We start from the raw sequence: 13,746 nt of genomic DNA, 5'->3' as shown, positions 1-13,746 counted from the left end.
GTACAGATGCCTACAACTGGTTTGGAGAACGATCCAAGCAGGATGTTCATCAATGTTTATACTGTATTTCATCAAATCTACAACAGCACTGATTGCAAGATGTGTCATTGTTTTATGTATCAATAAGAACAACAGCAACAACAAAAAACCTGTCGGGGGGGAAGAAAACCCCAAACCAGTGACAATACTCTTTATATACTGATGTGGGATACTTCCCAAGTTAGAAAAGCTTGCAGAATACTGTATATAGCATACCACCTATCTGGCAAAAAAGGAGAAAAGGACTATAGATATACTTGTTTATAAATGCATAAAATATCTCTGCAGAAAGTGATTAACATTAGTCTATTCTAGGAAGGGAACTATGGCTGAGAGACGGAAACAGGAGAGATTTAGTACTGTGTATACCCTCATGGACTTCTGAAGTTTGACCACATGAACATATTTTCCAATACACAATGCAAATTTTTTTTAAATTTTACCTTAATGATTAGCCTTTTATTTCAGTAATAAGAATACATATAAAATTGTTAAATTCCACTTTAGGGAACTATTCTGTTCAGAAAATATTTTAGATGATTTTTATATTTATTCCTTCCCTTTTATCTTTTTAAAACAGCTTAATTGGGATATAATTCACATACCACACAATTCACCCATTTAAAGTGTACAATTCAATGGTCTTTAGTACACTCGAAGAGTTGTGCAGCCACCACAACCGATTTCCCATTCTTCAGAATAAGAAAATGGGGATACTAGACAGAATGCTGGTACGGTCAGCAAACAGAAGGATTATGGGGAAGAGAGAAGGAAGATCATGCCACAAGGGGAGCTGGAGTTTGTCCTCTCTACTTCTTAATTCTGCTCAGGGTATTAGATGTAATTACATAAATAACATTTTTAAGGCAATTTTGTGCTTGTCAAACTGTGGAAGGCTAGTCATGGTGAAGCAAGTTCCCTATGCTAATGTCAAGATGAAATTTAGACAGTGTTTTCTTTTTTTTTAAGATAGAAATGGAAGGGCTATATTAATAGCTTTTTCCAAAACTGTGGTATTCTCTGATACGACACTAAAACTTGACAAGTGGATATATTCTTAAAGGTTAGCTGCAATGCTGAATGTGAAATCAACTCACTAAACTTTTTCATTAATGTAAATTTTGTTACATTAAAATCCGCTTATGTTGAAAAATTTTTTTATTGTGTTAGTTTTAGGTGTACAACATAATGACTGATAAATGTGCTTGTTGTGAAATGATTACCACAAGTTTGGTTAACATCATCACCATTTATAATTACAAACATTGTGTGTATGTGTGACGAGAACTTTTAAGATCCACTCTCAGCATCTTTCAAATATACAATACAGTTTTGTTAACTATAGTCACCATGCTGTACATTATATTCCCAGGACTTATTTACCTTATAATTGCAAATTTGTCCTTTTTGACCACCTTTCACCCATTTTGCACACCCTCCATACCCTGCCTGTGGCAACCACCAATCTCTTTTTTGTATCTATGAGTTTTTTGTTTTTTAAGATTCCACATATAAATGATATCTTACAGTATTTGTCTTTCTCTGTCTAACTTATTTCACTCAGCATAATGCCCTCAAGGTCCATCCATGTTGTCACAAATTTTTCTTTATCCATTCATACACTGATTTACACTTAGGTTGTTTCCATGTCTTGGCTATTGTAAATGTGCTGCAATGAACATGGGGGTGGTATATATTTTTTAAAGTTCATTCCAAGGCTTGAAACATTATGGTTAACATATTTAGTCTCAGGAAGCTTAACTTCAGAAAAGTCAGTCTGGAGAGAGATGAAGGGGAAATGATTGCTGGCTGAACATTAAGCAGTATAATGGTTAATAATCATAATAATAAACAATTTCTATGGCATTTACTATGTGCCAGAAACTTTACATAAACAAACTCATTTAATCTACTCAAGAACCCTTAGGTAGGTATCATTATTCTTCTCATTTTCCAAAAGAAGAAACTGAGGTTTAAGACATTCAATAAGTTGCCCAAAGTTATATAACCAGTAAGTGACAGAAATAATATTTTAAATTCTCAAAGTCATGTACTTGACCACTGTACTATATTGCCTTTACATACTGAAATGCCATGTCAAGAACACTGGCTTTGCAGCAAGACAAACAGTAATTAGCTGTGTGACTATGGGCAAATGATTCAATCTCCTTTAGCCTCAGTTTTCTCATCTATAACTGAAGAAGTTAACACCTGCCTCTCAAATATAAAAAACAGCACAGCATCCAGCACTTAGTGTTAAAATACATTATAGCTAAAAATAAAAAGCTCCCCAAAAAGACAGGTGTAGCTAACAAGGTGCACAGTAGTAAAAAGCAGAGCAATTGGTCTTCTACAACTCAGAGCACTATATGCTGTCCTGATAGGTATTTAACACAATGAAAAAGCTGAGCTAAAGACTCAAAATAGCATGGGCAACAGTGGTTTAAGAGATATAGTTCTTACTATGTGTGATAATTATTTTAACACATAGCACTCAAACATTTCAAAGTCACTCTTTATATCCTACAAAAATCAAGACAAATTGGTAATGAATGTCCTTCCAAAAATATCTAGCGATGGAAGGGCTTGCACAACAGAAAATCTGTATGTTTAAAACAAAGGAGAAAAAAAGAAACAATTTTCAGAAAATAGGATATTCTAGTTCTTAAAACGTCTAGAAATATTCAAAAGAGATCACATTAAGTATGTTTCTAAAAAACTCTGCTATGATTCTCATCACGAATAATGACAGCAACCTTGGGCCAAGGTTATATTGGACATGTACATTAAAATCAATGTGTCCAAAAACCAAGATGTTGTCCATGGATCTGTTTGGGAACAGATTTAGAGATAGGTCAGTCAATATTTGTAAAACTAACACAAAAAGCAAAATCCCGTAGCTTAAGTCAGTGAAAATTATGTTCTTTACTCAGGCATACTAGGGCATAGGGGAAGGGCTATTGTTGTATCTAAAGCAAATTCAATTTAGTTTGTGGTTTGTAATCCTTCTATCCTAGCCAACTGTCAAGAGAAAAATATTTCTGCCGAGGGTAAAATCATGTAGAAAAGTGCTGGCAATCTTTGAAGTATTAGTGACCCCCAAATCTCTACTATTCTACATTCTATTTTGCTGATTTCAGTACAGGGTACAAGTCCTACAGGATTAGATTTAGACAGTAAGTCATTACCAAGTTTAAGATATTCACTATAATAAAAAAAGCATAGTCTCAGGGGCTTCCCTGGTGGCGCAGTGGTTGAGAGTCCACCTGCCAATGCAGGGGACACGGGTTCGTGCACCGGTCCGGGAAGATCCCACATGCCGCGGAGCGGCTGGGCCCGTGAGCCATGGCCGCTGAGCCTGTGCGTCCGGAGCCTGTGCTCCACAACGGGAGAGGCCACAACAGTAAGAGGCCCATGTACCGCAAAAAAAAAAAAAAAAAAAAAAGCATAGTCTCAAAAAAAGATATTTAGGGAAGAAATAACACAATTCTATGCCAATTCTTCTAGAAATACAAGAGAACACTTCCCAATTCATCTTATGAGGTCATATTATCATAGTAACAAAACTAGACAAGGACGTTACAAGAAATAGAAATAACAACACAAACCCAGAACAATACCCCTTTATGAACACAGATGCAAGAACTCTTAACAAAATATCAGCAAATTGAATCAAACCATATAAAAGAATAATACATCATAATTCAGTGACGTTTTTCCCAGAATGCAAGGTTTAACATTTGAAAATCAATCAGTGTAATTCCCCATATTAATAAGACTAAAAAACTAAACCCACGTGGTCAACTAACAGATGCAGAAAAAGCATTTGACACAGTACAGAACATCCATTCATGATAAAAATTCTCAGAAACTAGAAATAGACAGGAACTTCCCTTAAAGGTCATCTTGATATGGGACATCAATGAAAAATCTACAGCTAAGATGACACTTAATGGTGAAATATTGCATTCTTGCTCTCTAGGATTCAGAAAAAGGCAAAGATATATTTAATATTTAACTAGCAGTCCTAGTCCATGCAATAAGGCAAGAAAAAGAAATAGAAGACATACACATTGAAAAGGAAGAAGCAGAATTATTTCTATTCACAGATAACATGACTGTCCATGTAGAAAATCCTAAGAATTTACCAAAAAAAGCTACAAAAAATGTACCAAATAAATGAATTTTTAGCAAGGTTACAAAACAGAATGTCAATATACCCAAACCAACTATTCTATGACACAAGAAACAAACAACTGGAAATTGAAGTTAAAAATAGTACCAATATAGTAATACCAAAAGTATAAAATATTTAGATGAACTTAAGAAAATATGTGTGAGACCCGTACTCTGAAAACTACTAACATGGCTGAGGGAAAATAAAGAAGACCTAAACAAATGGAGAAATATACCATGTTCGTAGATGGGAACACTCAATATGATTAAGAGATTCTTGATGCTAGCTTTACCTATATATTCAACACAATCCCAATCACAATCTCACTACAAATATGCTTTTGTCATAGAAATTGAGGCTGACTTTATTTATTTTTAACATCTTTATTGGAGTATAATTGCTTTACAATGGTGTGTTAGTTTCTGCTTTATAACAAAGTGAATCAGTTGTACATATACATATGTCCCCATATCTCTTCCCTCTTGCATCTCCCTCCCTCCCACCCTCCCTATCACACCCCTCTAGGTGGTCACAAAGCACCAAGCTGATCTCCCTGTGCTATGTGGCTGCTTCCCCCTAGCTATCTATTTTATGTTTGGTAGTGTATATATGTCCATGCCACTCTCTCACTTTGTCCCAGCTTACCCTTTCCCCTCCCCATATCCTCAAGTCCATTCTCTAGTGGGTCTGCATCTTTATTCCCATCTTGCCCCTAGGTTCTTCTGACCATTTTCTTTTTCTTTTTCTTTTTTTAAGATTCCATATATATGTGTTAGCATACGGTATTTGTTTTTCTCTTTCTGACTTATTTCACTCTGTATGACAGTCTCTAGGTCCATCCACCTCACTACAAAAAACTCAGTTCCGTTCCTTTTTATGGCTGAGTAATATTCCATTGTATATATGTGCCACATCTTCTTTATCCATTCATCTGTTGATGGACACTTAGGCTACTTCCATGTCCTGGCTACTGTAAATAGAGCTGCAATGAACATTCTGGTACATGACTCTTTTGGAATTATGGTTTTCTCAGGGTATATGAGAGGCTGATTTTAAAATGATATGGAAGTGCAAAAGACCTAGAATATCAACAGTGATCTTGAAAAAGAAAAACAAAGTTGGAAGAAATTACACGTTCTGATTTCAAGATTTACTATAAGTTTACAGTAATTTACAGTTTTGTATTGGTATAGGGATAGATATAAAGTCCAACGGACGACAAGAGAGAACCCACAAACAGACTCACACATATGCATTCAACTGATTTTTGATAAAGGTGCCAATGTAATTTAATAGGGAAAGACTAGTGTCTTGACGACTGTTGACTATTTCCAAAAATGATACTCTAACAATTAGACATCCATGTGAAAAAAAAAAAAGTTTATTTTGTGAGGATCAAATGATATAGTTAGTTGACCTGGGGGTTAGAGGTGTTGACCTCCCTGCCCAGTCCAAAATCCAAGTATAACTTTACAGCTGGCCCTCCAAATAGGCAGTTTCTGCATCTGTGGATTCAAACAACCGTGGACTGTGAAACACTGGTATGTATTTATTGAAAAACAAAATCCACATAGAAGTAGACCCACACAGTTCAAATCCCTGTTGTCTAAGGATCAACTGTAGTTAAATTTAGCTGAAGCTGACACACGCTGATGTTAAAAGCTTTCTTAAGGCCGTAAGAATTTGAATGATTGTTTCAAAATTTTATAGGTCTCTCAGATATCAAGGCCCTCCAGCTTGGTTAGTTCAAGCTTCAGTTCCTCACCTAAATAAATGTAGCAACTGATGTCAAATTCTTTGATTTAAGATCTATCCCTGTGTAAACTTCAAGAGTTAACAAAATAATTCCTTAATGTATAAAAGACCATATTTGTAGTTTACAAAAAGTGGTATTTATTCCATTCCCTTCAGAGCCTTCTTCTGTAGATTGTTATTTATAATACTGACTACAGCTGAACTTTAAGTTATGCTATTTTATCAGACACAGATACTTTCTGACTCTTACTAGGGTATTTCTTCTTTCTGTCATTTTTCGCTGTAGGCTTTTTTTAATATAAAGAAAATTAACTTACGTTAGGTAAGACGGATTTCATAAAGCTGTTGAAGGAATATTATACCTTAAGTACAGACTTTTCTCCATGATCTTAGGAAGCAAGAATTGGGGAGAAACAAAAGTGAAAATTACTGAAGGGGGAAAAACACATCTGTGTCTAACCTTTTAAAATCACTTCTGTCAAAGCTTGTGGTAGAATAAAAGTTTTTAAAATATAATTTCTACTTTAAATACAGGTGGAAGAGAAATCTTATTTTATACTTGAAAACCAACCTTCCTTAGTTTTTTTAACACCAAAAATGTATGTCCCTGTACATTGCATTTGAGATGATAAAAGCCCTGGTAGGACAATAAATTTCAAGAATTGTAGAAAACTGATTTTCTAACAACAAAGAGTGTCCTCTGAAATTATTTTCACTCCAATTTTTCAGAGCCATCATCAAAGTGAGAAAATATGGGTATTCAGATATATAGCCTGGATTTTTTCCTACGGAAAAGAAAGGTAACCTTATGTGTTATGTTTACAAGAAAACAGTTTGGCAACAAACTGCAGAACATAGAAGAAAATGAGAATAAAAGTAAGAATTTTTTGAACCATAGGACAACATCTGTTCTTATTCTTCAGAGGCTGCAAGACAAGGGAAAATCCTAAAATGCACTCTGCAAAAACATTTATATTTGAAAAGAAGTTTTCTCCTAATAGAAATTAAAGCTCTAAACCTTTTCAATTTGGAGACACAAGTCCCATCTCATATACAGAAATCTGTGCATTTTATACAGATAATAGCCTTCATAGTGGAGCTCTACATAAAACTAGTAAAATTCATTAGGTAGGAATTGATAAAATCTTGTTAAATAAGCATTATAATTATGCTTGGTTGTATTATAATAGGACAATACCATAGTCTGTGACTTATGCCCTACCAACACTGCTTTTCTAATATAGATATAAATTCTACTTGTTTAGAGCTGCTTTATTCATAATTGCCGAAACTTGAAAGCAACCAAGATGTCCTTCAGTAGGTGAATGGATAAACTGTGGTACATCTGGATAATGGAATATTACTTAGCACTAAAAAGAAATGAACTATCAAGCCATGAAAAGACATTAAAGACCCTTAAATACATATTATTAAGTGAAAGAAGCCAACCTGAAAAGAATATGATAACATTCTGGAAAAGGCAAAACTATGGAGACAGCAAAAAGATTAGCAGTTGCCAAGGGTTAGGGGAGAGAGAGGGAAGGATGAATAGGTGGAGTACAGAGGATTTTCAGGCAATTAAACTACAGTATCATCTTCTGATACTATAATGGTAGATACTAGTCATTACACTTTTTTCAAGACCCATAGAATGTACAAAACTATCTATACCTAAAGTAAACTATGGACTTTGGGTGACAACGTAGGTTCATATTATAATAAAGTACCACTCTAGCGCAAGATGCTGAGAGTAGGGAAGGCTGTGTGTGTGTGGAGGGGCAGGAGGTATATGGGAACTCTCTATGCTTTCTGTTCACTTTTGCTGTGAACCTAAAACTACTCTAAAACATAAAGTCTATTTTTAAAAAAAGGTATATTGACATTTTAGTTGGTTTTTAGTGTCTGGTCTGAAGTTCTACTTTGTAAAGAAATTATCATAATTAAATTGAATACATAGTGCTTTTACTCTTCATTTTAAAGATAACTAAGAAAAGGGAAGTGATCTGAATACAGCTGGAACACTTCTGAAACTGTTTCAGAGCTTCTCTTTATACAAATTCTTACATTTTGGGAATGAGAGTCACTAGATAGGGGTAACATGCATACTTGTTAAATGTACTTAACAGTTTAAAAACAGAACGGAAATGTGACAACTAGAAAAGATACTTGGAAAACATTTGGTCAAACCCCTCGTCTTATAAATAAAGAAACTGAGGCTCAGAGAAGTTACGTGATTTGTCCTGGATCACAAGGCTATTTGACAGAAGGACTAGAATTTTGGGATTCAAAAGTTTAATGGTCACTTTTCCATTATACTGCTATCATTCAAGAAAACAGAATTATGATAAATTTCTTAAAATTCAGAGATGATTAATTTTTCTTCTTTCACTTATTTATTTTTTAAGAGGACATGAATCTAATTAGTATATTTATTTAGCTGATAAGCACTCACTCAAGCATTGCCCATTTACTCATTTATTCTGCCAGCGTGATTTTTCCCAGAGGTCATTTAAAAAGAAAATCATGTTTTAAGAATTCTAATAGCCCAAGAAAATGTTTCACACTGAAAGTGAATATAAAACATACATATTTATTACTAAAGCAAAGGCTACGTATGTTCCCCACCCCACCACTGTTAGTGAGAATTTAGAAAGTTGCTCGACCTCTTACAGAGGTAAAAATCCACCCTTGGTGGGAGCAGCTGTGACTCTGTGAAAAAAGCTACAAATAACATGCTGGGAAATTCAGCAGGCACTGTTATTATATCCTGTTTATACTGTCATTTTTCCTATCAGTAGGATATTATTTATACAGACCCCACCCATGAACTTCTTGTTTATCTTATTATAGAAATCCTCCAAATCTATAAAAAGAAGCCTCTGTATTTTGTTTCTGGAACAAGCCCATGTGTTATAATTTTGCACCTCACTACACATTTTTATTTAGCATTTCCTTTTGTTATGCACCACTCGTTCTCATTTTTATCCCAAGGTTGATTTATTTCATTATTTCACATAATATAGTTAAACTTAACTGACTTTAAGAGACTCCAATACAGGACAGATTCCAGAGCACCATATCCTAAACTTTATTTTGTGGTAGATTTCACCAGGTACACATTCTTTTAAGATACACTTGATTAATTTGTTTAGACAGAAAAATGTGCCTATATATTAATCAGGTACCCCAAGGAGTGAGCCCTGGGCACCTGGAAGGCTTCCTCACTCGGGCCACTCTATCTCAGGTGGGCCAGTTATGAGGGCCAAGCTTCATACTGATTCTCACTAACTCACCATTCTCTAGCCGGATGTCTTTTCTGGAATAAAAAGCACTGCCCCTGAGTTTAGTTTGATGGCTAGACAGGCTGGGTGAAAATGTAACACAGTAATACATGAGAAATACATGAATTCAGTTAGTTGACCAAAGGGACAATGAACCAATCTGGTTATAAATCATCCTCATTCCCCTGCCTTATGTAAATAATTGAATTAAATTAGATAAAAGAAAAATACAAATTTCTTAAGGGCAGGAATTAATGCTGCATTTGTTGAGCAAATTAATATTTCTAGAGGAGGAACACCACTGGACAAAGTCATACTGGATAAATTTTCACATGTGTAGCTTGTGTTAGCTTCACCAATACTCCCTTTCTAGGTAAACATGAGATCTTCAGAGAGTATGTGCAATGCTAGACTCTTTGAGCATGTCTAAGAAAGATCTCTGCTTTTAAAGAATACTACTATAAAATGCAGAACTGAAATGAGGTTTAATATCTCAGGGTGGTAAACTAAGTGTATTAATTTCAGAAAAAAGAGAGGTCTACATGGGCTAAAGTGATCAAAGAAGTCAGAATGAGGATAATAACTGAGGTAATGTTGATAAACAGGAATTGATAAGACCAAGGTGAGGAGGTGAAGGTATCCTAGGCACAATCAAGGATTTATTAGCATCCAGGTGACCAGAATACTAAAAATGGCACATAGCTGAATCCAGCTAGGGATTATACTGAAAAGGAGAAGGATATAAAGAGAAGGCTGGAGTAGATTATAAAGCGTTTCATTTTCTAGACAATGGAGAACCATTAAAGATATCTGATCAAGGGGAAATGAACCAGCTTTTGGACTAGGAATGAAGAGGAGGAAGAATAAGTTGGGGTGAGGCAGAAATGGGGGCAAGAAGTTTTAACAGTACCAAATCTTATGATTACAGTGGCAAAAGAAAAGTCCATGTGTTATAACAGATAATACCTGTGTAAAAATTTCAACTCTTGCTTTCAAAAACAGGAGATGGCATCATGATGACTGTCACTGACTGGGGCAATGTTAACCAGTGCCAATCCATTGAAATTAGCATCAGGAAAGCTTACCAGTCTCCTAGAACTGCACTTCTCACACCCAGATCACCTGGAGATCTGGTTAAAATGTAAATTCTGATTCAGTAGGTATAGCATGATACTCTGTATCTTTACATTTCTAATAAGCTTCCAATATTGCTGTCCCATGGATTACATTTTGAGTAGCAAGATGATAAAACATCTTTTAATTTCCCTTTCCAAAAGGCAGTACTGGGGAGAATGGATACATGTATATGTATGGCTGAGTCCCTTTGCTGTACACCTGAAACTATCACAACATTGTTAATTGGCTATACTCCAGTATAAAATAAGTTTTAAAAAAGCTTAAGGAAAAATATTGAATAGAAAAAACAAAACAAACAGACAAACAAAAACCCCCAAAAGGCAGGATTTGATGAATGGTATAACTAATGCTTTAGATATGGCTAAGAAATTCCTTTTAAAGGTATTTTATTATAATTTGCATCAACGTCTGATGGGTTTCAAAAGATATTATTTAAAAAGTCCAAGATGATTCAAGATTCAGGGTATTCAAGACATTCAGAAATATTTCCACTTGGGCAAAATCAACTTTATAATGCTGTCTATAACAGTACGATTTTGTCTTTTTTTTTTGAGGTTGACAAGCTAGAAGATACTATTGCTACTAATCTTGGGGGCTGAAATAAAAGTCCTGAAAGACAACGCTCCATCTTTCCATAGTGCACATCAGTGGGTTTAGGTAAAACCCACTTAACTTGCCCTTACAATGCCCTTAGCACCATGCCTTAATCCTTGAAGATAAAGGTAACAATTTATTTTAAATATCCTACTGAAAAACAACTGAAGATTATAAAAATTAAATTCACACACTGTCCTTTTGTTTAAGATTTCTAGGCGAAGGGACATGCCTTTAATTAAATTTTTTTTTTTTTACCACGAACGGAAGTGTCATTTATAAAAATACATTACTAGTGTAATATGTTACACACATATTAAAATTGGCTGACCTTAGATTCTTGGGGTGAAATTTAAGACTTCTGAAATCTCAAGTTTCATTTTTAACCAAATAAATGGTCAATAACAACCGTTTAGGTAAATGAGCTTCAATATGTATCAATGTCTAGAGAATAGAAATAGTATCTTAAAATTGGAAGGTACTGTTAAAGATCAGATCCAACTACATCATTGTAGAAGTAAGAAACTGAGGTGCAGAGGCTAAAAAGCCCGAAGTCACAGAGCTGCTAGTGGCATGTTAAAAAAAGGAAGGGGAGGAACAAATTAATTTTCATATCCATCAATGTACAACACACAACAATGTATCAACTACAACATGTAGTTGAAAGAGTTTCTGGTTCCTCTCATGACTAAGACATAGTTGATTTTATTAAGGTCTTATAAATCATTGATATCCAAGAAAGGAAGACTACAGACCAACAAAGAAAACACATGCTACCCCAAAATTCAAGAACTCCATAAAAAATGCAATCTGAATAGAGAATGACACATATACACCACATACTCAGGATGGGGCTGCGGTGGGGTGGGTAATGGGATGGGATATAAAAAACAAAGAGAAGACACTGGTAATTCTTATCTTCTCAGTAATGCTTTGAGGAAAGCTTTCACATATAGAAAAGTGGTTGAAAAAACACAACTTCCTTTACTCTCATGAATCATTTTTTAATTGGTAAAATCAGGGATTGGATTTGGAGGACTGTGAAGCTTTTAAAAATATGAAATGTAGATAGCAGTTGGATGTGCATGTGTCATAAGCTCTGTCACAATTACAAGAAAACCAGAGAATCCTTTTTTAGCCATAAAATAGGGAATTTTGTGCTTATTACAAATGCTGTAAAATTTACAAGCACAAGTAAAAAAAAAAGTCACTGGAGAAGTTCCAAGATGTCGGAGACAATGGGTTTTAAATCACAGGCATACATTATTATGCCTAAGCTGACAGATCTGCACTGCAATGCAGAAATGCAAGCAATATTCCAACATCTGCACCAGAAGGCAGAGACTAGACAAGATTCCAGAATAAAGGGCTCTTCAGCTCTTACCTGTTACCTGTGCAACAACTGCTTGGGAAATCCTCCGATTGGCAAGAAAGGCTTTGATTTCCTCTTTTATCACACTGCTGTCCCTCCTAACAAAAACAGAAGACAAGACCAACAATGTATGTTGAAGGTAGAAATCCTCATCTTTGCTAAGAAAGGTGAAGCAGAGAGGTGGGGAGAACACAGAAAGAAAGGACACAAAAATAAAGGTAAACAGACCAAGCTTGTGTGAAAATATGAAATTAAAACAAACCAAGAAACACCAAATATTCAAGTCCTAAAACATCACACCATCAGACAGACGCTTTAGTGAATGCCACAGTAGATATAAGTCTCATACCAGAGGACGGTTAATCGCATGCTGTTTATAATTCACATTAGGAACAAGGCTGCCATATGGTATATACAAAGTTTCATTACTGGGTAATGAATATATCTTACACAGACAGAAATCCTAGAAAAATAAAAAGCAACAACAACAACAAAAATCAGTTGTGAGTAGATTGTGGTTTCGCATATTAACTATGCAACTGCATAAATAATGTTCAGTTCATTTGAAAACCTTTGTTAAAGGAATAGAAATCATCATTCTCACAACTGCTAAATTATTAGCCATTTTAAGAAGGCTCTGCCTTTTAATTCGCCTTCTTTGTCCTGAATAAACCAAAAAAATTTTAAGCAGGATGGGTTGAATATAAAATTTTAATATAAAAGACATTAATTTCCTAGTACATGTAATATACAGAATGCTTAATACTTAAAACTACACTATATTTTGTGTCCTTGGGATTACATATTATAGACCTAATTTTTCCTTCACTAGATGCCTTATAAATTTTTACTTATTTAAAAATTCAACAAATTCTCAAAAGACTAGACATTCACTAGAATGACAATGAATGGCAAGACTTCTGTTTCTCCACCAGAACAAACAGAATACTTCAGTAAAAATTATACTTAAAGCCTTAAAGACCAATTTCTCTTTGAATGTTCAAAAGGATTACATAAATGGAACTTCATTCAAGCTCAAAAGTAACAGAAGAGTGGCAATTTATTATCTAACACAGGGGGTCAGCAACTATGGCCCATGGACTAATCTGGCCTCCCACCTGTTTTTATACAACCTATGAGCTAGGAATAGTTTTCACAGATGAACATTCACAATCAATTTGAGGACAGGGAATACTAACTTTGAACATGAAGTAAGCAAAATATTATCCTCTCCCCACCAAAAAATTCCATTCTTCTCATTAGTAGGCCTGTATTTTAAAAATCGTATTCAATTATTAATTATTCTATATTGAATTTTACAAATAAAAATTTGTGATCATTTGTTTTCTCTCTTGTATGTAAGTATCTATATTATATCGACTTTGCCTCTT

General features: G+C 34.7%; 1 protein-coding gene across 12 annotated transcripts in view; it reads right to left on the bottom strand.

The window, feature by feature from the left end:
* HMBOX1 (homeobox containing 1) overlaps positions 1 to 13,746 on the bottom strand; it is a 187,409-nt gene that overhangs the window by 76,737 nt on the left and 96,926 nt on the right. For all 12 annotated transcript variants that reach the window (XR_003428979.1, XM_027088015.1, XM_027088019.1 and 9 more), the window contains exon 4: positions 12,368 to 12,453. Coding sequence is in view for 11 of the 12 variants with exons in the window: in XM_027088015.1 (XP_026943816.1) it covers positions 12,368 to 12,453 (86 nt within the window). In the remaining variant the exon portion in view is untranslated. The remainder of the gene's footprint in view (positions 1 to 12,367; positions 12,454 to 13,746) is intronic.

Source organism: Aethalodelphis obliquidens, unplaced genomic scaffold, assembly GCF_003676395.1.
Source record: "Aethalodelphis obliquidens isolate GAN/ISIS:26980383/991018 unplaced genomic scaffold, ASM367639v1 scaffold61, whole genome shotgun sequence".
In the NCBI taxonomy this organism is placed as follows: Eukaryota; Metazoa; Chordata; class Mammalia; order Artiodactyla; family Delphinidae; genus Aethalodelphis; species Aethalodelphis obliquidens.
Note: the sequence above shows the minus strand (reverse complement) of the source record. Positions and strands in the feature narration are given on the sequence as shown.